The sequence below is a fragment of the Capsella rubella genome, unplaced genomic scaffold, assembly GCF_000375325.1.
Source record: "Capsella rubella cultivar Monte Gargano unplaced genomic scaffold, Caprub1_0 scaffold_2, whole genome shotgun sequence".
Taxonomy (NCBI): Eukaryota; Viridiplantae; Streptophyta; class Magnoliopsida; order Brassicales; family Brassicaceae; genus Capsella; species Capsella rubella.
In genome coordinates this window covers 1,742,360-1,770,095 of record NW_006238922.1, presented here as the reverse complement: position 1 = coordinate 1,770,095, position 27,736 = coordinate 1,742,360, and the positions used below count along the sequence as shown (strand labels likewise).

At 36.4% G+C, this 27,736-nt stretch overlaps 8 protein-coding genes and 1 non-coding gene across 12 annotated transcripts; 4 read left to right on the top strand and 5 right to left on the bottom strand.

Annotated features, from left to right (window-relative positions):
- Positions 1-14: 14 nt before the first annotated feature.
- LOC17894668 (cleavage and polyadenylation specificity factor subunit 3-I) lies at positions 15-2,921 on the bottom strand. The gene is made up of 5 exons (XM_023787413.1): positions 2,688-2,921; positions 2,471-2,568; positions 2,155-2,200; positions 1,919-2,068; positions 15-1,798 (listed from the first exon to the last, which is right to left on the bottom strand). Exons 1-5 carry the CDS (start codon positions 2,829-2,831, stop codon positions 155-157), a joined length of 2,082 nt encoding a protein of 693 aa, XP_023643181.1. The 5' UTR covers positions 2,832-2,921; the 3' UTR covers positions 15-154.
- Positions 2,922-2,976: 55 nt separating this feature from the next.
- TRNAR-UCG lies at positions 2,977-3,050 on the bottom strand. Its single transcript has one exon. It is a non-coding gene; the product is annotated as a tRNA-Arg (tRNA).
- A 120-nt stretch (positions 3,051-3,170) lies between these two features.
- LOC17896521 lies at positions 3,171-8,077 on the top strand. Of its 3 annotated transcripts, none has more exons than XM_023788248.1 (13): positions 3,171-3,616; positions 4,053-4,152; positions 4,251-4,590; positions 4,724-4,836; positions 5,248-5,376; positions 5,472-5,565; positions 5,663-5,758; positions 5,874-6,493; positions 6,666-6,916; positions 7,136-7,283; positions 7,364-7,461; positions 7,546-7,627; positions 7,729-8,077. In XM_023788248.1, the coding sequence occupies exons 1-13, from the start codon at positions 3,186-3,188 to the stop codon at positions 7,810-7,812; spliced, it is 2,586 nt and encodes an 861-aa protein (XP_023644016.1). In that variant the 5' UTR covers positions 3,171-3,185; the 3' UTR covers positions 7,813-8,077. The 3 variants fall into 3 exon arrangements, with proteins under 3 accessions (XP_023644016.1, XP_023644015.1, XP_023644014.1); XM_023788247.1 differs by having other exon boundaries at positions 3,179-3,616; positions 5,904-6,493; XM_023788246.1 differs by having other exon boundaries at positions 3,179-3,616; positions 7,136-7,265.
- Positions 8,078-11,010: 2,933 nt separating this feature from the next.
- Positions 11,011-13,876, top strand: LOC17896391 (protein RTF1 homolog). Of its 2 annotated transcripts, none has more exons than XM_006300782.2 (2): positions 11,011-11,118; positions 11,706-13,876. In XM_006300782.2, the coding sequence occupies exon 2, from the start codon at positions 11,756-11,758 to the stop codon at positions 13,688-13,690; it is 1,935 nt and encodes a 644-aa protein (XP_006300844.1). In that variant the 5' UTR covers positions 11,011-11,118; positions 11,706-11,755; the 3' UTR covers positions 13,691-13,876. The 2 variants fall into 2 exon arrangements, with proteins under 2 accessions (XP_006300844.1, XP_023643660.1); XM_023787892.1 differs by lacking the exon at positions 11,011-11,118 and adding an exon at positions 11,159-11,524.
- A 1,439-nt stretch (positions 13,877-15,315) lies between these two features.
- Positions 15,316-16,936, top strand: LOC17895616 (lactosylceramide 4-alpha-galactosyltransferase). The gene has a single exon (XM_006301134.2). The coding sequence runs from the start codon at positions 15,400-15,402 to the stop codon at positions 16,723-16,725; it is 1,326 nt and encodes a 441-aa protein (XP_006301196.1). The 5' UTR covers positions 15,316-15,399; the 3' UTR covers positions 16,726-16,936.
- Positions 16,937-17,126: 190 nt separating this feature from the next.
- Positions 17,127-18,699, bottom strand: LOC17894452. The gene is made up of 3 exons (XM_006302830.2): positions 18,515-18,699; positions 18,084-18,286; positions 17,127-17,578 (listed from the first exon to the last, which is right to left on the bottom strand). The coding sequence occupies exons 1-3, from the start codon at positions 18,602-18,604 to the stop codon at positions 17,329-17,331; spliced, it is 543 nt and encodes a 180-aa protein (XP_006302892.1). The 5' UTR covers positions 18,605-18,699; the 3' UTR covers positions 17,127-17,328.
- A 1,942-nt stretch (positions 18,700-20,641) lies between these two features.
- Positions 20,642-21,565, top strand: LOC17894997 (mitogen-activated protein kinase kinase kinase 2). The gene has a single exon (XM_006300843.2). The coding sequence runs from the start codon at positions 20,642-20,644 to the stop codon at positions 21,563-21,565; it is 924 nt and encodes a 307-aa protein (XP_006300905.2).
- A 187-nt stretch (positions 21,566-21,752) lies between these two features.
- LOC17894517 (defensin-like protein 5) lies at positions 21,753-22,272 on the bottom strand. The gene is made up of 2 exons (XM_006301906.2): positions 22,188-22,272; positions 21,753-22,064 (listed from the first exon to the last, which is right to left on the bottom strand). The coding sequence occupies exons 1-2, from the start codon at positions 22,246-22,248 to the stop codon at positions 21,907-21,909; spliced, it is 219 nt and encodes a 72-aa protein (XP_006301968.1). The 5' UTR covers positions 22,249-22,272; the 3' UTR covers positions 21,753-21,906.
- Positions 22,273-22,923: 651 nt separating this feature from the next.
- On the bottom strand, positions 22,924-26,725 carry LOC17896464 (uncharacterized protein At4g04980). The gene is made up of 8 exons (XM_023788094.1): positions 26,654-26,725; positions 25,862-26,203; positions 25,677-25,772; positions 25,466-25,589; positions 23,872-25,382; positions 23,617-23,781; positions 23,388-23,540; positions 22,924-23,294 (listed from the first exon to the last, which is right to left on the bottom strand). Exons 1-8 carry the CDS (start codon positions 26,723-26,725, stop codon positions 23,097-23,099), a joined length of 2,661 nt encoding a protein of 886 aa, XP_023643862.1. The 3' UTR covers positions 22,924-23,096.
- Positions 26,726-27,736: the final 1,011 nt, after the last annotated feature.

The window sequence follows — 27,736 nt, the reverse complement described above, 5'->3', positions numbered from 1 at the left end:
ACAAAGTTTCATTAAAAAAACTCAATACTACTTAATAGCATCCATTAGACTCAGAGAAGTAGAAAAGTTTTACAACAAACACATTCTTAACAGCATCCATTAGACGTAATCATCAGTCATCAGATGATAAAACTCTATGATGGTTAACAAGCTACTAAGAAGCTGAGAGAGGGATTGGTTTCACAGCGCTTTGAATCCGCTCAAAAGCTACTCTTACTCTTTCCTTAAGACCTGAATGCTCACTCTCTACCTCTCCACTCTCTTTATCTAGCTGCGCGACATTGCCATCAACCCTAATCACCAGTTTCCCGTTCTCTCCTAGTTTCACATCCCCGAAGAGTGACACGAGGAGCGCGTATATCACTTTCTCAACTTTCTTCCCGTTCTCCTCCTCGGATTTCACAGCATCTTCTTCTTCCACAACGATCTTGGGGACTTCGCGGCTTATGTTGAGAACCAGAGCTACAATGGAGTCTGAAACCATGTCACTTATTGGATCTGATGACCACTGTAACGAGATGTGCTTCTCTGACTCTTGTTTCACTGTTACTCTTTCATGTACTTTCAGTGCCGGAAGCCCTGATTCTTCATCTGTAGAAGATTCCACGCTCTCGAATATCTTCTCGAGGCGATGTTTTATAACACCAAATGCTCCTGCAAACGGGATTGTTATCCGCTGAGTTACGGTTGCTGTTGATAGCTGTGAGAAAACATGGAGTTCATCAGGTGCCATTATCTGATAAGTGAACCCTTTCTTCACCAGAATCCCGCTCACTGTATCACCAACATCGGGTGTCTTTTCCGCCAGTCTCCCAATGGTTTTCGCCAATTTCTCAGAATTAAAATACATTTCAACAGACTCACAGTTCTTCGGGGTCATGATCTTTGTGTTTCCATCAGGAAACTCAGTGAAGAGCTTCTGTTTGAGCCTCATCATCTCGTTAGCTTCACCGTGAACAAGGATGATATTAGGAGGCATGAGCTCTTTCAAGAACGTGCTTGTCTGCGCATAATCTGCGTGAGCAGAGAACGAGATATAGTGCACTTGCATGTTGAGAGGAGCAGTAAGACCATTCATAAGAGTCACCTCCTTCGGTTCATTAATTATTGTCTTCGCCAGTGTACCTTCAACCATATAACCAGGAATGATACAAGCGTTTTTCTTATCTGAACACCAGCTGTCAAAGAGTTGCCTTGAGAGACCACTTTGAAGACCTCCAGGAGTAGCCATAACCACAGATGGACCGACATCTCTAAAATCATCGATGCTGTTTAATGGAGAAATGTGCTTGAACACAAACGGATTAGAATTTGCAAACTGGTTGCGGATTCTGTCGTTCATAGATAATATGTAGGTTTGGTAAACTGCCATACACTTTTTGGCGAGCGGTGACGCATAGTAGATTGGAATATTGTGTAGATCTGGGTGGTTCGCCCAGTATTCATCTAGAATCAAGAGAAGTTCCTGAGCACGGCCCAGTGCAAAAGCTGGGATCAGCACACGTCCGCCCTGAGCAACTGTTGAATGGATTACATCAGTGAAGCGTTTCTCACGAATATGACGGGATTGATGAAGCTGGACACCGGAAGTGGATTCAATGATGCATATGTCAGGGGAGAATTGAGGAAGCTCAGCTGCTCTCAGATGTCGGTCTTCCTCACGGGAATAGTCGCCTGTGTAGAGGATCCGGACACCAGCTATATCCACCATAAACATGGCTGCACCCAAAACATGGCCTGCGGTGTAACACCAGAACTTTATCCCGTTTACTTCAACCGTTTGATGGAAATCAATTACCTAGAGAGGAATCAAACACAACCATTAACTCAACAACCAATGACTTAATTTCTTTTGAACTTTTACCCAATGGAGTGATTAAAGTATAAAGACACTCATATTACACAATGCAGGACTAACCTCAATTTTGTCCATGGACTTGTTGATGTCTTGTTCATCGAACAACATATCTTCCACTGAAACTTTGCTTACTTTTACATAATCTGTAAGCAACAGCTTGTAGATGGCCTTTGTTGCATGTGTCATGAAAACCCGCCCATTGAATGTTGTCTAATTGAACATCAATAAACTCAATTAGTTACCAGTTATCTTTTAACACATCAACAAAAACAATCACTCGGAAAAGAGAAACAAACCTTCTCCAGAAAATAAGGAAGGGATGCTGCATGATCTATATGAAAGCTGCAACCAAAAGCATCACCCCATAGTTTGTTATCTTATACTAAAAACTCAAAGCAAACTAGACAAACAAATACATTCTAACAGCTTAAACTAATCCAAGAAAGGTTTCCACTATGCATCAAGGCTTATGTTTTTGTATTAAAAACTTAAAAAGTTTGAATCTTGAAATTTCCTCAATGTTTCTTGGATTAATTTTATCTGTCAAACCAAGAAATTTTCAACTGAGTAATGGGTATTACCCAAAAGAGCAAGAAGAAGAAGTAAACATACTGAGTAATCAAGAGAACATCAATGGTGGAAGGATCAATCTCATCAAAGTAAGGCAACGCAGCCATGCCCGAGTAAGCAGGATGAATCCCACAATCAAACTGCACAAAGCAACACAGTACACAACCAAAATCAACACACAATAAGACATTTCCCCCTAACACCAGAAATCAAACACATTTGCACGATTACAAGACCAAACGGAGAGAAAGAAACAGACCAGGATGTTTTTGCCTCTGAAGGACATGTAAACACAAGAACGACCCACTTCACTTCCAGCTCCCAAAGGAGTAACGATAAGCTGATCTCCATCTCGCGAAATTGGTTGCTCTCTTCTTTTCAGAGAAGTAGAAGAAGAAGCCATGTCTCTCGTTTTCTCGATTCCTCGAAAGAGACTAAAACCCACACAAAAAAAAAAGATTCAATTTTTACTATCTTCAAACCCTAAACAAACAAGTTGAGAGAGAATGATGCGTTTTAGCAAAATCAAAAACAAAAAAACGACCAAACGACCACAGTGGGAGTCGAACCCACGACCTTCTGATCCGAAGTCAGACGCGCTAATCCACTGCGCTATGCGGTCAATACATAACATGCTACGAATTAATTAATTATATATTACAAAATATAATACCGAAAATACCCTTATGTTGCTTTTGTCACCTTGAAGTACATAAAAGTCTACAAGAAAAAAAGAAAGTTCGAAGCTTTGTTGACGATGACGGAGCGAACTCACGGCCGTCGCAAACCGGGGATGTTAAGGACCTACTCCGACTCTTTAAACGACGCCGTTTCTTCGCAGGCGGGGTACCTTTCTTCGTCTTCGTCTAAAGAATTTGAGCCACTTGAATTCTCCACTCAAGAATCGTCTTGTCTCTGGAATCATTCTTCAAGATCGACTTTTTCGGACGATGATTTTACTCAGAAGAGAGCTAAGAGACCCAGGAACGGTTGTGGAGGGTTTGGTTTAACTTCGAGTCTGATGGAGTCGCAAGAGTTTGGCGAGATAATGGGGAATGAAGACGAGGTTAACTTCGCGCTTGATGGGTTGAAGAAGGGTCGTCAAGTTAGGACCAGAAGAACTGCTCTGTCGTCTCTACTCTCGATTTGCGAATTTAAACATCAGCGACGGTCTTTGCGAGCTTTAGGGTACGTAAGCTTTATTTATTTACTTGTGGTTTTTGATTTTGTTTCTTTCTTAAGGGTTTGTTTTCTTCATTGAGTTCTTTGAAAGTTTCTGCATTTGGTTGTGGGTTTCGGTTTAAAGATTCGTTCGAGCCTTCGGTTTTTAGTACAAACTATTCAATTTCACTCTTTTGCATTTTACTGATTGAAGTTCTGAGTCCAGTTGTGCACATTGTATCTCTGATTAGGATGAAGATAGTAATGATCGTCCAGTTTAATGAAGTTAGTGAACATTTTCTGGTTTTTGGTGAAATGGTATTGTGATTTGTCAGAAGGACTGGAATTTTTCCAGTGGCTAGTAGATTGGTTTTACTACAGTAGATAAGAGAGGTGTTAACCATGAGCATTGTGGTGTCTCACAGAAAAATTTCCCTACTTTCTTGGGAGTTGGTTGTTTCAGGATCTCACAATCCATAATTGATGCGATTTTGGGTCTCAGCCTTGATGACGTACTAAGCAATCTTGCTGCAGCTACCATTTTCTTTGTGCTAACTGCTGATGTAAGTGACATGTGCATTACTTGTATTGTGAATTATGTTTGTGATGTTCTTTTCTCTTCTCTACAGTGCAATTTATGACTCTGCTTTCACGATTATAGGGTCAAGAAGCCCACTCTATGGAGTCACCCAACTCCATCAAGTTTTTGATAAATTTGTTGAGACCTGTGGTTTCCGTCAGTACTAAAGGGAAGCCTCGAAACATAGGATCTAGGATCTTATCAAGAATCAAGAGTGTTGATGCAGCGTGTGATGCAGCCAATATGCATGATTTAAGCTCATGTGATATACTTTCTAGAGCCCAGGAAATTCTTGTTAATTGCAAGGAGTTGAGATTGGTCGATAGCTATAAAATTGAAAGGATGAGGCCTGAGCTAAGTACAAAATGGCTAGCTTTGTTGATGATGGAGAAGGCTTGCTTGTCCAAATTCTCTTTTGATGGTAATTGAACTTCTTGTCTGTTTTGTTGGAAACATTGACTACCTAACTTTTTTAAGGCATCTGGTGTATTATATAGGGTTATAGAAATGGAAAAGTCATGTGCTGATTATTTATATTGTTCTTACCCATCCAGATACCTCGGGTACTGTGAAAAAAACTAGAGGAATGTTTAAGGAGAAATTGCGAGAACTTGGAGGGCTCGATGCAGTCTTTGACGTTGTAATTGATTGTCACGCTGTAATGGAGGTGTGGACCTGTTTGTTTTGGGGATCTAGTTATCCGATTTTTAGCTTAAGTTTCTGTTTATATAATAAGAACAACTATCTTTGTTTGGCTAGGACGTCAATAACTTCAGTAACTTGTGTAAAGTGTCGTAGATTGCTAGCTTTAGGGTCATATTTTATTTAAATCCAATTTGTTGCTGAAAATCGTTGCAAGTCAAGTTTCTTTACATGTCCGTTGCTAAAATATCTAAAGAGAATTTATGTTTTCTTGTAACACAGTTTAATGTTACTGTCATTACATAGAATACTTTTGTTGCGGACAAGAGAGATTTCTGTCATAGTGGTGGCAAAGACTGTGTACTTAAGTTGTCAATGATTACGGGGCCTTTGCAATTGTATATAAGAAGAGTATCTAATGCATATTTGTTTGCAGAGCTGGTTGGAACATGACATACTCTCTGTCGAGGATATAAAAGATGACTTGAATAAGCACAGTCTAATGTTGCTGCTGAAATGTCTAAAAATCATGGAAAATGCTATGATCCTCAGCACAGAGAACCAGGTAGCGTTTATGTATATTGGATTCCTAGCCTCAAGTTAGCTTGTATTGATTAGCTCTGCACCTGTAAAAATAACTGTAAATATCACTTCTTTCAGAATCATTTACTCGGATATAATAAAAAGATGGGTTCTCATAGATTCCAACTGTCTTTCCCAGAGCTCATGATAAGTGTCATCAAGATACTTTCAGGTACACAATGCTTTGTTATGGATATGTTATAATGTTACCATGACTTCCTCCCATGTTATAATTTATTTCTGATGGCTGCTTCAACTGATTACACCAGATCTTCAGTTATGTGCTCTTAGGAACAAAAAGCATCCTCGCCCTCACTGTTCAAATGGCGCTAATCGTGAGTCCATTTCGGGAGCAGATTGTAAAGGTATTCCATTCTGATAGCCAAAAACGCATCTCCACCTCTTGCTACTTTTTTCTCTCTATCTATTCTCTGTTGCTTTGTATATTACTCTCTCTCCAACCATATCTTTCTTCTGCAGTTAACAAGGAGGTTTTGAAAATTAGTTCAGATACTTGCTCTGCCACTAGCTGTAGTTCCATAAGAAATGCAAGCGTATCCAAGAGAAATCAGTCGGCATTCCTGTTAGGTTGCTCAGCGAAAACAAAGAAGGGTTCTCAATCAAGTGTAATATCAATAAATGATCCCTGCACGCTAACGACAAGAGCTGGTTCCAACACTGGGTCGTTTGCAGGCAGATTAGGCTTACTGGGTAGTGGCATTTCCAGAAGCAATGCGCGACCGAGAAATTGTCAAATTAGAGAACCCAGTGGTAAAAAAGTTAAAAACTTTACATCCTTGGAGGATAGTCAAGATCCCTTTTCATTTGACTTGGATGATTCCGGACCTTCCAAATGGGCAGTAGTATCAGAAAAACAAAAGAATTCTAGAGCTCAAAAGAGGAAAGGAAGCTATAGAGACAATAAGGATTACCGCTCGCTTCAGCTTTTCTCGAGCCAGGAGGAATCAAACTATGGGTTCAGTTCTCAGGAAGAATCAAGTGATAGAGATAGCCATGTAACAGAGCAACCTTCTTCAACATATGACATTGATAAAGAATGTCTCGGTCTTATATCTGATTGCCTTTTAACAGCCGTCAAGGTAATGTACAGTCTTTTTACAAGTATTTTCTGTTCTGTAAAAAATTTCTGTAGCTGGAATGAAATTAATTTTGGAACAGAAAGGAATCTCGCCTTTTATGCTAATCTGTTTAGATATGTGTGTATATCATGTGATCCCTTTCTACTTTCTGATACTATGAACATATTCTCAGGTTTTAATGAACTTAACAAATGATAATTCCGTTGGTTGTCGGCAAGTTGCTGCCTGCAGAGGATTGGAGAGTATGGCTGAATTAATTGCTGGACATTTTCCTTCCTTCACCAGATCTCCCCTTTTCAGTGAGTTGGAAATGCCAGGGTCATGCCATCAGAAAGATAAACATCTCACAGACCAGGAATTAGATTTCCTTGTTGCCATCTTGGGGTTATTGGTCAACTTGGTGGAGAAAGACGGAATAAACAGGTACTAAACTCTCTACTCTTCTGGATTTACAACTTTATGTACATCAAGTGTGTACAGTCAGGATTAACATTAAAATCCTTGGAAGGTGAATACATAATCACTGGTTGTCTTCTATGCAAATTGGGGAAACTCTTGATTCATCATTCTATTTATGATCTGTGATTCATACCTAATGTCTTCAGAAGTCTTGTCTAACCAGTTATTATTACTTTGTTGTAGGTCTAGGCTTGCGGCAGCTAGTGTTCTGATCACCAATCCAGAAGGGTTGCAAGAGAGTGAACAAGACATGATTCCTCTTTTATGTTCAATCTTTCTCACCAATCAAGGATCCGCAGACACCACAGAAGAGGCAACTACTTTCACTTTGGTTAGTACTAATCATTGAATCGATTCTGAAAGGCCCTTAAGAGAACTTCGTCTTAAACCTGCCCTTTCGTAATATGTCAGGACGATGAAGAAGCTGTTTTAGAAAGCGAAAAGGAAGCAGAAAGGATGATTGTGGAGGCATATTCTGCCCTTTTACTCGCATTTCTATCCATAGCAAGGTTATTTGTTTATATCTTTCTTGTTGCCGTTTAAGTAATCTAGTTCTCAGCAAAAGTTGTAACATAATCTCTTATTGTGAACAGTAGAAGTATACGCAATGCAATCAGAGATTATCTCCCAAAGCGCAATCTGGCAATTCTGGTACCGGTGTTGGATAGATTTGTGGTATGTACCTCTAAACCCTTTACATTTCAGTCTTCGAAATCGATGTGGTATGCAGACTAAAACCTTTTTTTGCGACCATTTGCTTGTCCCTTCTGTGTTAGGCGTTTCATACAACACTGGACATGATTCCTCTGGAAACGCATAAAGCAGTTATGGAAGTTATCGAGTCGTGCAAATTGCCTTAGGACGAACAAAAAAACAGGCAATATCTTCGTTTTCCTATCACTGTACAGCTTGTGCAACAGTTTGGTTTCGCTCCACACTTATAGTTAGTGATCACACAATGATAATGTTCCATGTATACTATAGATGCTACAAATAGAGGTCATCTTTTTGTTTTGAACAAAACAAATAGAGTATCTTAGAGCTTTTCTTTTGGAAGTTTTGCTTCTGTGGTTCGGCTTAGATTTGTAATTCACGTTCCATTCTTTTATATTTTTTTTTTTGTCATACGAACGAAGAAAGAAGAAGTATGTAAAATGACTAAAGGTCGTAAGAATAACTTAATCAATAAAATATCTAAAAGCCATCTATATATTATAATCCAAACTTTGTGGTTTTGATTTTGATTTCACTTGTTCATTATATGGAAATAATTTGATTAACGGTTGTAAAAGATAACAAATGTCTATTTTTTTGAAAAATGGTTCCTTAATTAGTACTAAATTGACTAGAAATCGTTAAAAAAAAAATGGTTCAACTAAGTATTTAAAGTTTTTAGCAAAAAAGTATCTAAAGTGTGTGTATATATATATATATATATATATATGTATTTTTATTCAAATTAAGAGTTTTATTTTGATTTGAATAAATATATCTTATAATTAAATATATTTTTTTTATAATTCAATGATGCCCCTTTTTATTTTACTAGTTTATTTTGTTTGGTAGGACAATTTTAATAGGTTACTAGATTTTAACCCGCGGTACATTTTAACCCGTGGTACATTTTTATTAATATTGTTTGATATATAAGAGTGTACTACTATATTTTGATTGTTAATTCTAAGATTTAACCCTTAAAATATTGTATGATAATTTATCTTTTATATATTGATCAACTTAATTAAATAAGTATACTATTTAAAATAATGAAATGATGTTGACATACCATTTTCGTTTAAATAGTATAGTTTCATATTAAAATATTTATGAGTTATACTATAGTAGACAATCCGTAAAAACATCTATAATCATAATTCTGTAATTTATAACTTGTTCCATCACATGATCCGTGCTAAACAGTTTCCAGTAATACTTTAGTACATACATTTTATGTATCGATTAATATACGTCCGTTTTCAAAAATTCATATTGCAACATATGCGGAAAAAAAGTTTGTATTATCTATATTAATATTTTTGAAGTACCTTTTAGAAAATAACCTTTTATTTTGTATTATTTACATAATAAATCTTTGCCATTTAAATAAATAACAAACTTTTAAGAGAAAATTTGTGATTAAATTACACCAGAATAGCAAAATTAGAAACTTATATTTATAACATTTAACAAAATTTTCTAAAATGTCTCCCTAATAAATTGAATATCTCTCCATTATCTTTATATGATCTTATTTGTTTTCAAATTTACATTATTACATAAAACATAAGTATAATAAAAATACAAAAAAAATTTCACATATCGTATATTACTCAATCGATAAAAGAAAAAACATGTATGTACAACGTCCCACATCGGGTAGAAAATTTTAGACAATGATTCAGAACCATTATAAATATGACTAATATGAGACTTAAAAATCCAAAATCTTGAATGGAAAATTACAACAAAAAAAAGTTTTACTAAATTTTAGGGAATCCAAAATTTTAAAATCTTGATTGGTTAAAAATGAGTTTTTGGAAAACAAAAACAAAAATATCTCTCGAAATCTACAAAACATTCAAGGTCTATATTTTACATAAATATGATTGAACGGGTTTGAGTTTTATATTTTTCTTACGAGTTATCTTAAGGGTTAACAAAACAAAAAAAATAACGAATATAACTTAAATATAATTTTTTAAACCCGCGAGTTACAAAAAAAATTTCCGCAAGTTAAGTAATAAAAATAACAATAAAAAATACAGTTATACAATCTTAAACACTAAAAAAAATATAACTAAGTGGGTGTTATTGGATAATGAATTTTAATAGAGTCTAACTCTAACCCAAGTCTAATGTTATTTAATCAATGATTTTAAATACTTTACTCAAATCAAGTGTTATTGGTTCTTATATTTGCAAAATCTTCATTAAAAGAGTTTAAAATCTAGTGTTATTGGTTCTTATATTTGCAAAATCTTCATTAAAAGAGTTTAAAATCTAGTGTTATTGGTTCTTATACTTACAATTATTAACTAAAATCTTATGTTATTCAAGTTTGGTGGATTTACACAAATGATTTCATTTGAAAAGCTTTGAGTGAATCTGAAACTGATTTCATGTGTAAATTATGTCAATCCCAAAACCAACCTTCTAACATGAGATTTGACAATCTAATAAATTAATAAAAGTTTCATTTAACGTAATACACGTACGTTATCAATATTTGCAAACTCATTCACCCATGACCCAACACATATGTATCTCTCTTTATCATTATTTCCCAGTCTTTTTTTTGTATCCCTAGTTAATGTGTATATTGTTTTAACAGATTCATTTGATCACTTTAACAACCAAAAAAAAAAAAAAAAAAACAATGTTCATCTTTAAAAGATATGTTAAGACTTCAATACAGAAATTTGAAATGGGAAAAAAATACGTGATGGTAAAAGTTTGGTATAATTTCATTGAAAATTGTAAAATCATTTGTTATAGAATTCAATTCTATTGTTTAAAACCAAATGATATCATGTGTCGGTGTAAATACACTTCCACTGATTTAAAGAATGAATAATAAATCAGTCTCAATGAACCCAGATTTTGAAAGTCTTATGAATTTTAAAATCTAATGGAGTTGAATTTAACTTAAACAACTAATAACACCCCCTAAAAAAAAATTATTTAAGTTATGCCGCGGTTTAAAACCTAGTTATGATACATATGTTATATGTAAGAATATATATTTTAAAAACAAATAAGATCTTTTAAAATATTTAAAAAAATTTCAGTTTATTATAGAGATATTTTAGGAAATTTTGTTAAATGTAATAATACTGATTTCTAATTTTGTAATTTTATTATGGTTTAATTACAAAATTTACTCTAAACTTTTGTTATTTAATTAAATAGCAATAGTTTAATTATGTAAATATAACAATAAAAAAATGGAATACAAAAAATATTTCAAAAATGTTAATATAGATTAATAAATATTAAATTGATCAAAGTTCGTAAAAAATAAGTTCATATATAAAATATTCTTTATTTCCTGCGCTTCTTCTAGATTTCATCTGGTTCCTCGACAATCTGAAAACACTCTTCCCTTTTGTTTTCGCCGTCCGTCGATCTCTGCAACACTTTCCGGCGATTTCTCCGTCTCATACCAAGTGAGTGTCCTTTAACTTTTCTCTTCTTCTTTGGTTTCTCTCTTTTTCCTCTCTTTTTTTTTTCCCCTTGCTCTGTCTCGAATCAAAAGTGACGGCTTCTGGGTTCTCGGCTTAGGCCATACCGAATCGAATTTGAGATCCATACGAATGATTAATCGTTCTCCGGCTCTGACTTCGCTAGATTTTAGCTCAAATTCACGATTTGGCGTTTGACCTTACCGTCACCTGATTCAAGATCTTTTGTTCATTACTCCAAATCCTCTGATTGCGACATGAGCAAGGAGAACATGAGTCCTATTGCAAGCTGATTTGGGGGTGTTAATCTATTGAAGCTCTATACAAGGGAAGCTTAATTGGGCTGTAACCCTTTTAATGGCTTCTCTAGGGTTAGACCCTAGAATCTAAAGTAGGGTTTTTTTTCAATAAGAGAGTTTAACTTAGTCTATTTTAGAGATGGTTACTCAACATGCTTTCTTCTTGTTTTGTTCGTGTGTTTAGCTATCTCATGTGTTTGTAGTATACACCGTACTTTGCCAATGTGGTGAGTTCTTTTGCTGTTCTAATTTTCAACTTCTAATTATTTTCAGGTGATAGTGAAAATCATTTAAACACTCGCTCCGGAGCCTCCTTTGAAGCTATGGGTGATTTAGAGAACTTGCTTTTGGAAGCTGCTGGTAGAACGAATCCAGCTGGGAAGAGCCGTCATTCTCATCCTCCATCATCTAGGAGACGTGAGGGTTCTTACTCGGATGGTAGTAGTGATTCAAGGGATGATTCTGATGACGATCGTGGCTTTGCGAGTAGAAAACCGTCAGGGTCTCAAGTGCCTTTGAAGAAGAGATTGGAGGCAGAGAGAGAAGATCGAGCTGCCCGGAATGAAAGTGGTTATGGTGATGGACCATCTGATCGTGAAGGTGACAGTAGCGAAGAATCTGATTTTGGGGATGACCTTTACAAGAATGAGGAAGACCGGCAGAAGCTTGCTGGGATGACAGAATTTCAGAGAGAGATGATTTTGGCTGAACGTGCTGATAAAAAAGGTGATAAGAACTTCACTGAGAAACTTAGATCGAAGAGGGAAAACGAGAAGACCCCTGTTTCGAAAAAGGAGACCCAGCCTCTTCCTGCCTCTCGTGGTGTGCGTTCATCTGCTAGATCTGCAGACAGAGCGGCTGCAAAGGATGATGCCCTGAACGAATTAAGGGCTAAGCGTATGAAGCAGCAGGACCCAGCAGCTCTCAGAAAACTGAGAGATGCATCAAAAGGTGGTTCAGGTAGTCGAGATTTCTCATCACTGAAGAGGAAACCATTAGCTTCCTCCAACTTGAGTAACTCCAGCCAAAGTGATAGTGATAGTAGGTCACAGAGTGACGATGAAGGCTCGAATGCAGGGCTCGATAGTGATGATGACAGGTCAGATATGCCTACGTTTGAGGATATTAAGGAAATTACCATCAGACGGTCTAAACTTGCCAAATGGCTGATGGAGCCTTTCTTTGAAGAGCTTATCGTTGGGTGCTTTGTTCGGGTTGGGATCGGAAGGTCAAAAAGTGGTCCAATTTACAGACTCTGCATGGTGAGGAATGTAGATGCAACGGATCCAGACAAGACTTACAAGCTAGAGAACAAAACTACACACAAGTACCTTAACGTCATCTGGGGAAATGAAACCTCGGCAGCTCGATGGCAAATGGCAATGATCTCAGATGGCCATCCGCTGGAGGAAGAGTATAGGCAGTGGATCAGAGAGGTCGAGCGAACAAATGGTCGCATGCCCACAAAGCAAGATATATCAGAGAAGAAAGAGGCGATCAAAAGAATAAACAGTTTCATTTACTCCGCAGAAACCGTCAAACAAATGTTGCAGGAGAAAAAATCTGCCTCGGTCAGGCCAATGAATGTTGCGGCCGAGAAAGATCGGCTAAGAAAAGAGTTGGAAATTGCACAGAGCAAAAATGATGAAGCAGGTGTAGAGAGAATCAAAACGAAAATCAAACAGCTTGATGCGTCAAGGAACAAGAAAGGGGTAGATAAAAAAGCGCTCAAACTTGCCGAGATGAACAAGAAGAACAGAGCCGAGAATTTCAAGAATGCATCCGAGGTAAAATCAATAACAGCTAGTCTCAAAGTCGGTGAAGCTGGGTATGATCCTTTTTCAAGGAGATGGACCCGATCATCGAACTACTACAACGGGAAAAACAAGGGGAAAGAGGGAGCAGAGAACGAGGCAGCAGTTGCAGCAGCTGTTGAGACCAATGGAGTAGATGCAGGAGCAGGTGTTGAAGCAACAGAAGCAGCTTTAGAAGCGGCTGCAGAGGCAGGAAAGCTAATAGACACGAGAGCTCCAATAGGTCAAGGAGCAGAACATAACCAGCTTCATAACTTTGAATTGTCTGTATCGCTAGCGGCGTTACAGAAGTATGGAGGACCTCAAGGAGTACAGAAAGCGTTCATGGCAAGGAAACAGGTGACGGAAGCAACTGTGGGATGCAGAGTTGCTGAGAACGATGGCAAGAGACATGGCCTTACGTTAACTGTTAGTGATTACAAGAGAAGGAGAGGTCTTCTCTGATTTATGGATATTTGTTCTTTCAAGTCTCAGCGTTTCATTATCTTCTGGAAACTGCTTCTTGGTTCTTTCTTTAATTTTAATATTTTCTTTTGTACTCCCTCAATATGTTTACATCAATTTGTTCTTTTTTTTCTTGTTGAAATACTTTTTGTACTCGTTTTTGTGTAAGCTCTCCTGATTAGTGTATGACTGCATGAAACTAGAAAATTCTGCTAATTAAAAGTTTTGTCTTATGAAAAAAATGTATCAAGATGGATAAATGGGTTTTTGATGGCGTTCCTCCAAGTCTCGAGCCTGAGTACTGCACATGGTTCTTGGAACCAACATTACTCTCAGAACTTTTTCCTCCTGCAGATGTGTGAATAAGATATTATCAATTCCTCCTAATGTCTATATACAAGATGTTTTTTTCTGGTCACATACATAGGATGATGGTTCATACACAGTTAAAAGTGGGAATTGGCTTTTGTCGAGAGCTGGTTCTGGAGTGGCAGACTTGTCACCAACTACTCTGGTTATCAATGTGGTTAAGGATCGAATATGGAAAATTTAGGAGTTGCCTAAAACTAAGATGTTTGTTTGGCGATCACTATCAGAAGCTCTAGCAGTGTCAGAATGTTTAAATGCTTCATGTGGTTCATATACATACGAGTTGCAGAGTAATTAGATGAATTATATTTTGAGCTAATTAACTTATAAAAATATTACTAAGAAATTATTTAGAATTTGTAACATACTCCTTTTAGTGATTATTGATTATGCAAATAATTATCCTAATTAGAATTCTAATGCGATAACGTACGTAAGTACGTGTATGGATCGTGGACGATAAAAACAAATTACGTACTCAACACAAATGAAAGAGAAGTGTTGACTTATCATATAATCCAATATCTGTCATTTTAATGCAAATATATTTTATAGGAATAAAATCCTTATTACATTAACAATTTCCTAATACTATAAAATATACATCGAGTTTTAAAATACATTTCAACCACCAACCTTATTATTGCATATGGTCAGTCAATAATTAGTGTTTCAATTGCTCAAGAAACTGATTAAAAGTCATGGTTATGCTTGTAAACTATCTTTTGCATATATCATAAACAAATAACAGTCACCTTATATGATTTGCTAGTAAAAAGTAAAAAAAAAAAAAAAACAATAAGCTAGTTTATATAAACGAATTGGACAAATCAATTATTGGAATTCGATTTATAATAGTAATACTTACTTAAATCTATTTGTTTTTCTAGGTAGGGATTAACACATATATTGGGATAGTTTGACATTTTTACTAGTGCAAGAATATTAAATTATTAGCTTATTTACATTATCTAAAACCTAACATATTACTTCTATTAATAACAAAACTTTAATAAATCAAAATTAAAACTCTAACCACACTCTTTATATGATAGTTTAGTAACTCTTTGCACTTATTATATAGGGAACTATTTTGAATTGGTGATCTTTCTCTTTCGTCATTTTTAAATTAGTAGTCACATACATATATAATACTGATACATGTATATATCTGTATGCCAAAAAAAAGAATATAAATTTATCAGAATTTTCTTACTAAACAAACATGTATCATCACATTAATTCACACCCCCTCTTGCCTTAGAAAACATTTTCTTAGAAAGTCTCTTACAGAACAAGTCTGTCTTTTGCAAACATTGTCTGAAGAATTCAAACAAAAGATGGAACAGAGTAAAAGAACAGAGCATGTTGTGTTATTGCAGAGATTGAAAAGATTGGTCGTCTCTTTTTTTTGTTGTCTTCCCCTGTCTCTTCTCGGTCTCCTTCTCATGCTTCTCTTAATCTACAACAGCTTCTGTGTCTTCTCTTTTCATCTTGATACAATCTCACCTGTTAAATCCACTCTACCACCAACTCAACAACACCAGTTTCTTCATCATCATGCATCACCATCATTAACAACATCATCTGAGGTTGACTCTTCATTGTTGCTTGTGGTGAAAGAAACCTCTTTAGGGTTCGTGCAGAGGCAGAATGATTCGTCTACGACGAGGACGGAGAGAAGGACGAGGAAATTCAAGAGAAGAGTCGAGTCAACTTCTGTGATAACTCAGCGGTTACAAGTCGCATCAAGACAGAGATTCAAGACGAGGGTCAAGTCTTTCTTGTCAAAATCTTCTTGCGAGTCACTCTTCTTCATGACCTGGATCTCCTCCATCGAGTCTTTCGGTGATCGAGAGCGATTCACCATAGAGAGCCTCTTCAAATTTCATCCAAACAGCTGTTTGATCTTGGTCTCAAACTCATTTGACTGTGACAGAGGAACCCTAATCTTGAAACCCTTTATAGATAAAGGGCTCAAAGTGCTTCCAATTAAACCTGACTTTGCTTACATCTTCAAAGATACATTAGCAGAGAAATGGTTTGAAAGATTGAAGAAAGGAACACTGAGTCCAGGAGTGATTCCATTGGAGCAAAACCTCTCCAACCTCCTAAGATTAGTCTTGCTCTACAAATACGGAGGGATCTACTTAGACACAGACGTTATAGTCCTCAAACCTCTCACCAGTCTCCACAACGTAATCGGAGCACAAACAGTTGATGCAGTCACAAGAAAATGGAGCAGGCTCAACAATGCAGTACTCATCTTTGACAAAAACCATCCTTTGCTTAAGAGATTCATCGACGAGTTCTCGAGAACCTTCAACGGTAACAAGTGGGGTCACAACGGTCCATACTTAGTGTCGAGAGTCATTGCAAGAATCAACATTGCCCCCTCCTCAGATTTGGGATTCTCTGTTCTTCCACCATCTGCATTTTATCCGGTGGATTGGACTAGAATCAAAAGATTCTACAGAGCTCCCACGAATGAGACCGAGGCTAATTGGCTGCGGATGAGGCTGACGCATTTACGCAAAAATACATTCGCTGTTCATCTTTGGAACAGAGAGAGTAAGAAACTTAGGATTGAAGAAGGAAGCATCATTCATCAACTCATGTCTCATTCCTGCATCTTTTGTAATTCTTCTTCTTTACATTTAAGTTAAAACATGTCAAATAAATTTCCACAAGAGAGAGACAGAGGGAGAGAGAGAATAGGACAAATCTGTGTGTGTGTATGTGTGTTGTGAACATACAGATTTGCTGATCTATCTGCCATTCTTAGTAGCCGTTCAAATAGGCAATGTGTATTTTGTAATTTGTACATCAAAGTTCGTTTTTTAGTACAAGGCTCCCGCCTGGCCAATTTTTTCTTTAGCCATTGTGGCATCAAAGTTCAGTTTTTTAGTTTTCTGTCACAACGACCACTGTAAAAGCGTAATTGGCCAGGCTCATTTGCAAGCTTTATTAGACTAGTTATTGTGACCAGAGGCTAACTATAAGTCTATAACAAGAAACACACAGAATCTCCAAATAAAATAAGTAAAGACTTTAACATAAATCAGAACAGCTTAGAACTTGAATCTATATTTCTCATATACAAACAAGAACACACATATTCAGACAGTAACAGTATAACATCACAACAAGAATGGCCTAATTCTAAATCGACCAGATTTCTAATTCTAAAATCATAACAACAGTGGTCTAAGATGATAACAAGAATGATCATAACAAAGAGTATTCTAAATCTAAAGCAGGTGTAAATTCTACAGGCTACTCATTCGGATACCAGGATCTCTACGAGGCTCAAAGTCTTTGGCTCTCGAGAGGGTCACATAATAAAGCTCGGAGACAATCCCCGTGAGCACTATGAATGCTGCTCCAGCCCCAAACACGCCTTTCCTCAGTGATCGACAAGAAGGAGAAGTGTTCCCAAAGTAGACACGGTACTTTGTATGGTAAGCGTTTCGTACAGAGCCAGCAAGTAAACACACTTCTGCTATGAAGAAGAAAACCCTGCAATAACCATCATCCCAATCCATGACATTCATATATGACAACACAAGAAGTTACTATTTGAATTTAGGCACGATAAATCAACCAACAATTACAATGTACTAAATCATGTAGTTAACAAGTAACCAATTTCTGCAATTAGAGCTGATGGAAAGGTAAAGTCTTGTCAAGTTTAGACACTTGATACAAGAATCCTTGGAGAAAGTTTATTTCTTTGATCTTAAAGTTGAGTGTGTAACATCACATATCAACAAGTAAACTAAGTCTAAATCTCCATTGATCTTAAAGTTGAGTGTGTAACATCACATATCAACAAGTAAACTAAGTCCAAAATCTCCATTGATCTTAACATATACGCTATATTAGCCCTGATCCAAGTTTATGGTTGGTATGAATTACCATACAGGATTCAGGCAATTCCGTTCTACTCGCATATCGACTAAGGATAATGTAATCTAATTCACTATCAGACAGAGAATTCAGCAGGAAGAGAAGAGCATTTTACCAGGTGGTGATGAAGAGAAAAATCGCCCAGGATCTAGACCCACTTGGTGTCAAGGGTCTTCCACAGCATAAACATCGGCTGGCCACCATGATTAAGAGCTGACTCGCCAATAACATCAAGAAAGAACCAACTCCGAGACCCGTTGCTATATCCTTGTCATACACACAGTAGCTTAAATCTCTTGATTCTCTCGAAACTTGCCACTGCAGTAAAAAGCATATCAGGAAGACCCAACACAATGAACACAAAACACAGGACAAAATCTAAACTTTCTTTTCACAAATCATATATGAAATGGTTTCGATTGATTTCATCCTCAAATCCCTCCCAAAGTTTTCAGCTTTCTATGAAACTAATTGAATTTAACAAAACCCAAAAGCAAATCAAATTTTTATGAAATGTTCGAAGAAGTCGAGAGAGAGAGAACTGACGGTGGTTCTACGCTGCTCTGCAGCAACAGCAAGACCAAAAGCTATGAGATCAAACACGAACACCAGAAGCAGTAGTAAAACGGAAGCCATAGCAGCTTAAGTCGTCAAAGCAACACTAACAAAACCCAAAACTCAAAATCTCTTCTTTCTTTCTTCCTCCAAACTCTTTTCTGGATAGTAACGCCGACGCGAAGAAGTCCGAAACACACTGTGCTAAGGAAAGAAGAAAACTTCTGAAACGAAAGGGACACGTGTTATTTTAGTTTTAAATTGTATTTAGTTTCGTCAACTAACTAGTTTTAATGGTAAAAAATATTAATGGTTAAAAGTAGTATTGTTTCTTATTAATATCAACTAAGAAAAATTCTACCAAAAAAAATCAACTAAGAAAAATATATATGCAAACTCAGGTGACGGATACTGTGACGTGATCACAAGCGACGGTGAGAACCTTTGATCAGTGTAGTAACGGCGGTTTGGACTTAGATAACGGCGTTTTCAGGCGGCTTGATACTAACGATCAGGATTATGTTTGTGGGGACTTAATTGTTAACTATCAGTTTGTCAACTGCTGAAGATTTTCAAGTTCATCCAACACCGTCTTGCATTTTATTATTTATAGTCTTTTATAAACCTTGATATAAAATAAATTACTATCACGGTATCAATCCTTAACAATGAAGATAAATCTACAAATGTATATTTGGAACTTGTATGTTGCAAGTTACTAAGAAATAAAATTAAAAAATAATTATAGAATTTACTTTATTTCTATTATAACATTTTTGAATTACCTTTTGGAAAATAACCTTTTATTTTGTATTATTTGCATAATAAATCCTTGTCATTTAAATAAATAACAAACTTTTAAGAAAAAATTTGTAATTAAATTATACCAGAATCGCAAAATTAGAAACTAATATTTATTACATTTAACAAAATTTCTTAAAATATCTCCCTAATAAATTGAATATCTCTCCAATATCTTTATATGATCTTATTTGTTTTAAAATTCACATTATTACATAAAACATAAGTATAATAAAAATACAAAAAACATTTCGCATATGTAGCAATTTGAATTTTTGAAAACGGACATATATTACTCAATCGATAAAAGAGAAAACATATATGTATAACGTCCCACATCGAGTATAAAATTTTAGACAATGGTTCGAAACCATTATAAATATGACTAATATGAAACTTAAAAATCCAAAATCTTGAATAGAAGATTACAACAAAAAAAGTTTTACTAAATTTTAGGGAATCCAAATTTTAAAATCTTGATTGGTTAAAAATGAATTTTCGGAAAACAAAAACCAAAATCTCTCTCGAAATCTGTAAAACATTCAAGGTTTACATTTTACATAAATATGATTTAACGGGTTTGAGTATTATGTTTTTCTTACGGGTTATCTTACGGGTTAACAAAACAAAAAAAATAACAAATATAACTTAAACATAATTTTTTAGTCCCGCGAGTTACAAAAAAATAACAATCAAAAATATAATTACACAATTTTAAACACTAAAAAAATAATAAAATCAACAAATAAAACTTAAATACATATATTTTTTTAGTCAAAACAATCGTCCCGCGGTGTAACGCGGGTTACAACCTAGTAATAATGAAAAGCAGTTTCAAGAAATCACTTTTTCTATGTTGTGATTAAATTTTCATTTCGAAAAATATAATGATTATTGTCTCCACAAAATCTAAAAACCTACAATCATGCAATATTATATATGTATTGTCCTTCTTTTGATAATATCAAATATTAATCCTAAAGTTACAAGGTTTAATTAATTGATAGTTTTTTTTACAGATTCCACTTGAGTATTTTTATTCAAATCTTATAATCAGATAGTAATATTAAATCTTCTTTTTTTTTTTAATTATTTCAGATATTGATCTTACACGGATTGGAACATATCTCCTTTCCCAAGTTGAAACAGGAGTCAGGAGTGAAACAACCGACATAATTAGGTCTTATAAATAGATTATATCGCACGCCATTACTGAATCATTGCATATTTCTCTTTCTTATTGGTCCAAGTACAAGAAAATCAAAGAGAGATCGAAGCAAAACCTAAAATTTAAAGAGAGAGCTAGCTAGTGTTACTATGGGGAAGATGATTAGAGAACCTCTGGGTGTTGCCGATTCTTCATTGAAGCATGTCTCTGTTCTTGGCAGAGGGGGCTTTGGCTCTGTCTCTCTCGAACATGATTCTAACTTCCGACTCTACGCTAAAAAGTCGTCTTCGTTCAGTAACTTGAAGAATCTCGATAAAGAGCGTAGGATCATGCTCTACTTCCACGATCATCCTCGCATCGTCCAGGCCTCAAGCTCTGTTCTTCACTTAACGAGCCAACCAGAAGGATGTCACATCTATATGGAGTTTGCCTCCAAAGGCACTCTCTTCGATATGATCACACGGTTTCGTGGGAAACCAATGCCTGAGAATATGATCGGACGTGCCGCTCTCATGATCCTACAAGGACTCGACGCTCTTCACTCACACGGCTACGTTCACTGTGACCTCAAGCCAGCCAACGTCCTCGTCTTCCCTTCCACCACTTCTGGAGAGCCATGGGACCTTAAGCTTGCTGATTTCGGTTCATCTAAAGAGCCTTGTACGGATTCTAGGTCGTTATTTCCTGGTACGTTGCACTACATGCCGCCAGAATCTCTTGGAGCGGACTGGGTGATGGGATCGTCGGCCGTTGATATATGGTCTCTCGGGTGTATGGTTATTCAGATGTTTGGAGGTTGTCCAGTGAAGATGAGAGAATGTTACATGTGGAGGCTTCCCAAACGTGTCTCTCCAGTGGCCATCGACTTTTTGAGACGGTGCTTGGCGTTGCAGCCGTCACGTAGGGCCACAGCGGCCGAGCTGTTGAGCCATCCTTTTGTTGCGCAAAAAGACAGTACTACTGTTCCAGTCACAGAGATGCTTCTGTTTCCTTCTTTCTTAAGGTTTCCTTCCTCCATAATGAGCCAAGTGGTGAAAGAATATTATAGGTTACAAGGAGGAGTTAGGGTTTGAAGACCAGTTTTTAACTAGTATCATTAATCTATTAGTTTTTTTTTTACCATCATTGGATTCATTCGTATTCGTTAAATTATTCCTACTGATTTATGTTTCTATAAGAGTTATATAATGATATAACCTTAAAATATACCTTCCAAAAGACACTTTTTTTTTATTGGAAGATAACAGAAAACACAAACTAGGCTTTCAAGAATTAGATCTCCTTGTTGTTGTTTGAAACGCAAAAAGATCAGATTAGAAAAAACAGAAAAATGATAGAAAAGATTAGTATTAATTATTTTTCGAGAATATTTCATCATGATCATTAATAAATCATATATGATCTATCAACACAGTCAACATGGTCTGGTGCACATACAACGACGACGGAAGCCACGGCAGTCACCATCTGGAAAACCTTCAGTGTTGCAAACATTGGCGCAATTGCTTTCGCTCAGACACGGTCCACTGAACAAATTGCTACTCGATTCACACGTCCTTCCCTCCACCGTCACTACAATACATGCGTAGAGTATAGTATTCCTATTAATATGGACCTTATCAACAATGTTCTTAATTACAACTATAACCTAAATAATAGACGGAGGTATCATGCATGATGACATGAATAATGAACCTGTGGCAAGGAGCATGAACAAAAGGAGAACGGCTGAGATTAAACGAGGAGAGACCTTCATTTTGTAAGAGAGTGAGAGATTGAGAAAATATGTTTTGCAGAAGCTAATAGACAACAATATGGCCACTTATATAGAAGGGACTAAAGATGAATATGATGGAACTATATATGTATTCATCTTGGACGTCTTGTTATTAATTAGATAGAGAGTGGTTGTTTAACCACGATATTACCGTTTCTTTCGTTTGGTTGTGGAAAATACTAAAGTTGGTAATGAAACAAAATTTGACCAGAACACTAGCTTAGAATGTAAAGATGTAAAATGATATGTACTAGTCTAAAACTATGGGTGAACTAACTAGAAGGATAAGATTTGAAGTGCTTGTGCTATCATCTAAATAGACTGATATGTTACACATTTAGTTTACAAAATAAAAGTTAAGAAAGAAAAAAGTTTACAACAGCAACAAAAAAAAAACAATATTACATATTGTGGCAACACAAAGGTCTTTGCTTGTTTTCTTTTTTTTTGAATCTAATGTTAAATTATATTCAAAATAAAAATAACGTTTTTACAAAGTGCAACTTTTTCTTAAACGTTTTCAAAAGGTCTTTGCTTGTTTTCAAAAGGTTTTATAAAGCCTTTCTCTCAAAAGACTCTGCATCTCCAAGCTCCCATGAAACTTCTAAATCCTAGTTTTTTTTTTGTAAGGGGCTTCGAAGTTACAAACTCAAAAGTCAAAACAACAGTTTAAGTTTTATACATATACATATAAACTCTTTAATCATTCAGTATCGAACATTTTGGAATATTAATTTTATGTTTTTATATCATAATAGCAAAAAAAAGGAGTAGTATAGTTTGGTAACCATGTTGAGATGATCTGAGATTCTGAATGATGGAACTTATCATGGGTTCTCAGGATCAGTTTGGATCTCATGAGCCAACTCTCTGGTTAAGGAATCAGCGCGATCGTCATGTCCTCCAGCAAATGTATAGACTTTGAATGCAAACTGAAATGCCCTCCAAAGCATTTTAGTACATCCTACTGTCTTCTTCAAGCTCGGTTTCGCGTCAGGCGACGCAAGCTTTTCTTCTCTCTTTTCCTGTGAATTCGATTATAATCCGATTTGATTACCGTAGAAGAAAGGGCATACACAAATGAAGAAACTGTTTTAATATTGCTAGCTTTTAGTTACCTTCAATGCAAGTTCCATACAACTAGATGAGATATCAACCATTGTCTCCTTGATCTGAATCAGTATATTGAAGTCAAAGTGGATGTTGTGGCTCTGGAACTTCTTGGCTTCTTCATCTTTGGTTCGATCAAGCGCATCAATGTCTCCTTTGATCTGTTTGATTCATCAATCAATTTTGGATCTTTAAGTTATAGACTGATGTTAAAACGGTTTTAAGTTAGGTATGTACCTTTGTGAAGTAACGTTCGACTTTATCTAGAAGCTGATTCAAAGGAGCTTCTATCTTCCAGTTCTGTAGCTCGGTGATCATACCGTGCAGCTTCTTGTACAATGCAACTGCCATTCTTATTGCTTCGAGTTTCTTCTGTGGAAACCCTTCACACCGCGCAAGAACCTGAAAATTTTCAAACATTTTTACTAATCAAGAATCACAAAAACAGAGGATATAGAAGTGAAGATAATAAGATTTTTGAATGTTGTTGACCTGTGACTCATCAGTTAGGTTTTCAAGAACTGATTCTACGCGACTGTGGAAGTTAAGAAGCTCAGTCATGTCTTTAGTCTGAAACTTAGTGATCTCAATCTTCAGCTCATTGATTGATTTCATGTACTTTGCAATGTCATCTTGTATTTGCAGGAAATATGCAGATTTCTTTGTGATCTCAGCAAGAGCATCAGCCATTCCTTGTTTTCCACCAGCTGGAGCGCTTCCGGCTCCCGGTTTTCTTCCGCTTCCGCCACCAGTCTTCGCTGCAGGATCACGCCCCTCTACTTTCCCTTTAAGGATTCTGTATAGGTTCCCTAATTGGGTTGACCTTTTCAGTTTTGTAGCTGCTTTCTTGGGACGCAAGCTTCTTGCTGCTCCTGGAGGGGGCGGTGGACCTGCTGCTCCTGGCGGGGGTGGTGGACCGGCGGCTCCGTTCTTCATACCCGTTGGTGGTGGTGGTGGAGGCGGTCCCGCTGCTCCAGTTGACTTAGCCATAGGAGGTGGTGGCGGTGGGGGTCCTGATCCATTAGCTAGAGGCATAGGAGGTGGTGGAGGCGGTGGTCCACCTCTTCCACTATTTGTAATAGGCATTGGAGGCGGCGGTGGTGCTCTGTTCTGCATTGGTGGAGGAGGAGGCGGAGTTGGTGCCGCTGCAGTTCCTGGAGGAGGAGGAGGCGGTGGTGGGGCTACTGCTGTTCTTGGAGGGGGAGGTGGTGGAGGTGGAGCCACTGCAGTTGGCGGTAATGGAGGGGGTGATGGTGAAGACATAATTGCTGGCGGAGGTGGTGGTGGTGGCGGAGGAGGTGTCATTGATATTGCAGTGTCAGAATTACGCGGTGGTGAAGGTAGAGATGCAGTTTTAACAGGGGGTAGTGGGGGAGGAGGAGGCGGTGGTGGCGAAAATGCCGGCACAATTACTGATTTTTCTGATTGATTGAGTTTGACTTCAGATGTTGAATCCAGTGAAGCTATCTTCATGACAATATCTTTGTCTTCATCAAGAACAACAGATTCTTCTGTCTCCATCTTCACATCAATGCTCTTTATTTCAACTGTTTTTTGCTTGATCTCTTCAACAACACTAATCTCATCTTCTACGTTGCTTTGGTTTGGTTCCTGCGCTTCTTTCTGTGACAAAATGTGTATAGCGAGTCGCTTAACATCAATAGGGCTAAGCTTCTCCAGTGCTTGAACTCTCATATTCCACAGAAGATGTGATGCAGAGTTTGCAAAGTCTCCAGCTCTTCCTGGTGAACCCATCATTGGTTCTGGTAGAACTGATCTTGGTGTGATTGGTGACCCGCAGAACGAGTTTCTACTATCAAAGGATGATTTGCTATCGGAGAATGATTCAGATGGCGATAAAGCTCGGCTGCTCGAGGTTTTAGCTGTCCGTGGACTAGTGGACGCGGACTCTTTCTTCTCTTCTTCGTCATCAATCTCCATCATATCAAACCTCTCTTTCGACATCTTAATCAGTCCATCTAATGCAGCTAACACCTTCTCCACTGCAAAGAAAACAGAACATTGTAAAGAGTGTTTCTGCATTTTAAAACATTTTGTAACATTTAAAAGATGATTTTATTGTTACCTAGTCGATCAGACTGATTCTTCCCGACGCTGCTACTCCAATACTTAGATTTAGCTATCCACTCGGGGTTATCAATCCAGGAATCTCCAATGGATTTTAAAGCATTGAAGAAATGGTCAAGAACCTGTGGGATACACATTGTATTAGATTCATAGGAATGTATAAATCAAGACATAGGAAAACATATATATTTGGATCATGTTTTGAATACCTTATCGACATTTGCACGTCTTATTTCCGAGATATGTGAGCTGTGGATGATCTCAGGACAAAGTTTCTGAAGATCTTTCATTGTATGCATCACCATCTACCCAACATAACAAGCAAGTGAGTCAAAATATCATATAAGCATCTTGATACAATTAACAAGGAAAATTTTGTGGTAAATTAACGCACATCGGTTATGGAAGGAGAACCGTCAAGAGAAGGAAGATCAATGATGTCTCTAAAGGTAAAGATCTTCCTGCGAAGCTCGACCATAAGAATGAAATTACCAGTCCATTTAGGTGAACTGGTCGTCTTGGGGCTCTTAGTTTCTTTAATAGAGGCATTCTTGAGGATGCCTATAGGCGAAGAAACACGTCTTGATGATGTAAGGCTGCTTGAGGATAATATTGACCTAGATGATCTAATCGGTATGGGTGAAGATGAAGAAGTTTTAGGTGTAGACGAAGAAGAAGTTTTCACATCTTGCTTGCTACTCTTGCTAACTTTAGGCGATGTTTGCCCTTTTACAGGCTGCAAGAAAAATAAAAATAAAGAGAGATATTTAGAATCAAACATTTTGCACTTTGGGTATGTGATTATGAAAAATTTGTTAGTTCTTTTTATGTTTCATCGTCATAGATTTTAAGAACCATCATAACAATCATGCAACCAAAGATGCAGAACTTGTTATATTGAAACCAAGATGCAGATTTTGTGAACCTAAACATGAACAAATAAAGACTACATATGACAATTTTTGGTATGTCTTTTTTGGAACTAGTTAAGAGTTATGAGTTTCGTATGAATCATATAACCATATAACTCCTAGAGACAAGAAACTTGTTAAGGCGTTTTGTATGAATCATATGAATAATTTTCAAATTTATGAAATAATATTGTGGATATATAATCAATATGAATCAAGAAAATTGTAACATAATCTAGAAAACCAATCAAGAAATGAATAAGAAGAAGTTATACCTGTAACTTGCTTGATGATTTACGACCGAACAACATTGTCGTTTGGATACTAAAACAACCTCCGGCTGTCATGAGTTGCCGGCGACTCCGGCTTTATAATGTCAATAAAATATATATTTTTTTGGGTGTTTCTGTTGAAAAATTCAAAATAAAAAATGAATATATATTAACAGACGTGTTCAAAGCCTTACAGCTGAAGACACTAATAAAGAATACACATCACAATCATCAAAGAACTTCAGAATCGTGCAGAGCAAAATCTGATAATTAGGGTTTTGAGGCCTTTTTGTGTGCTGCTGATGAGAGACTTAGGGAACTTTCTCAAGAAAGAGAGAGCCAAAGGAAAACAAATGTTAAATCTCTCTTTTTTATGGGCAAATCTCTCTAACCCCTTTCCCAAAACATATCTCTCCTTTTTTTAGTTAATTTTTCTTTAATTACCTGTGTAAAGTACTAATTATCTCATCTTGTTTTATATTGTTACACCAATTCTGTTTTTACTTGAAAAATTATACCTTTTTCTATTTTCATTAATTAATTGGTAACAGAATACAAAAAGAACATCTTAATAACACAGAGAAAACAAAACCAAACCAAGCTTTAAAGAATAGTAGTTTTAGAACCTACACAACCTGCCGTTACTACTATACTACAATGCCTAAAAAAAGTATAACGTAAAACAAATTTGAGTGCGAAAAAAAAAAATAATAACCAGAAAATATCATTTGTACATGTAAAGACATCACAATATCACATACCTGTTTCGAACTATGGAGATTTTGTAGCTGTAGTGACAATGAAGATCTTGTTCACAAACTAAATAAAACTCATGTATCTCTCTATGCGAAATCTCTTCTAACAGTGTGACACACACATATATATGTGAAGTTTAATTTTTTTGAATATAGAAAATATAGTATAAAATATGCTGTAAAGGAACCAAATCCATCAGAAAATCACAATAGAGAATTAAAATTACAAATTAAGTTTCTTAACAAGACAAACTCAAAAGGAATATAAATTAATAAAAATGTATTATTCATTTTACCACTATCCATATTCAATTCTTGTAAAATGTTTGTT

What these genes read in the sequence shown, in the direction of transcription:
- LOC17894668 (XM_023787413.1), bottom strand. Translation starts at nt 2,831, where the DNA reads ATGGCTTCTTCTTCTACTTCTCTGAAAAGAAGAGAGCAACCAATTTCG. An exon ending in TTCCTTATTTTCTGGAGAAG is followed by an intron (nt 2,069 to 2,154) that starts GTTTGTTTCTCT and finishes ATGTTCAATTAG; the next exon opens with ACAACATTCAATGGGCGGGT. An exon ending in AGTCCATGGACAAAATTGAG is followed by an intron (nt 1,799 to 1,918) that starts GTTAGTCCTGCA and finishes ATTCCTCTCTAG; the next exon opens with GTAATTGATTTCCATCAAAC.
- LOC17896521 (XM_023788248.1), top strand. Translation starts at nt 3,186, where the DNA reads ATGACGGAGCGAACTCACGGCCGTCGCAAACCGGGGATGTTAAGGACC. An exon ending in GTCCAAATTCTCTTTTGATG is followed by an intron (nt 4,591 to 4,723) that starts GTAATTGAACTT and finishes TTACCCATCCAG; the next exon opens with ATACCTCGGGTACTGTGAAA. An exon ending in GAGAAAGACGGAATAAACAG is followed by an intron (nt 6,917 to 7,135) that starts GTACTAAACTCT and finishes ACTTTGTTGTAG; the next exon opens with GTCTAGGCTTGCGGCAGCTA.
- LOC17896391 (XM_006300782.2), top strand. Translation starts at nt 11,756, where the DNA reads ATGGGTGATTTAGAGAACTTGCTTTTGGAAGCTGCTGGTAGAACGAAT.
- LOC17895616 (XM_006301134.2), top strand. Translation starts at nt 15,400, where the DNA reads ATGGAACAGAGTAAAAGAACAGAGCATGTTGTGTTATTGCAGAGATTG.
- LOC17894452 (XM_006302830.2), bottom strand. Translation starts at nt 18,604, where the DNA reads ATGGCTTCCGTTTTACTACTGCTTCTGGTGTTCGTGTTTGATCTCATA. An exon ending in CAGAGCAGCGTAGAACCACC is followed by an intron (nt 18,287 to 18,514) that starts GTCAGTTCTCTC and finishes TTTTTACTGCAG; the next exon opens with TGGCAAGTTTCGAGAGAATC. An exon ending in TTTCTCTTCATCACCACCTG is followed by an intron (nt 17,579 to 18,083) that starts GTAAAATGCTCT and finishes TGGTTATTGCAG; the next exon opens with GGTTTTCTTCTTCATAGCAG.
- LOC17894997 (XM_006300843.2), top strand. Translation starts at nt 20,642, where the DNA reads ATGGGGAAGATGATTAGAGAACCTCTGGGTGTTGCCGATTCTTCATTG.
- LOC17894517 (XM_006301906.2), bottom strand. Translation starts at nt 22,248, where the DNA reads ATGAAGGTCTCTCCTCGTTTAATCTCAGCCGTTCTCCTTTTGTTCATG. An exon ending in GTTCATGCTCCTTGCCACAG is followed by an intron (nt 22,065 to 22,187) that starts GTTCATTATTCA and finishes CATGTATTGTAG; the next exon opens with TGACGGTGGAGGGAAGGACG.
- LOC17896464 (XM_023788094.1), bottom strand. Translation starts at nt 26,725, where the DNA reads ATGACAGCCGGAGGTTGTTTTAGTATCCAAACGACAATGTTGTTCGGT. An exon ending in GAATCAGTCTGATCGACTAG is followed by an intron (nt 25,383 to 25,465) that starts GTAACAATAAAA and finishes TTTTCTTTGCAG; the next exon opens with TGGAGAAGGTGTTAGCTGCA. An exon ending in GTATGGAACTTGCATTGAAG is followed by an intron (nt 23,295 to 23,387) that starts GTAACTAAAAGC and finishes TCGAATTCACAG; the next exon opens with GAAAAGAGAGAAGAAAAGCT.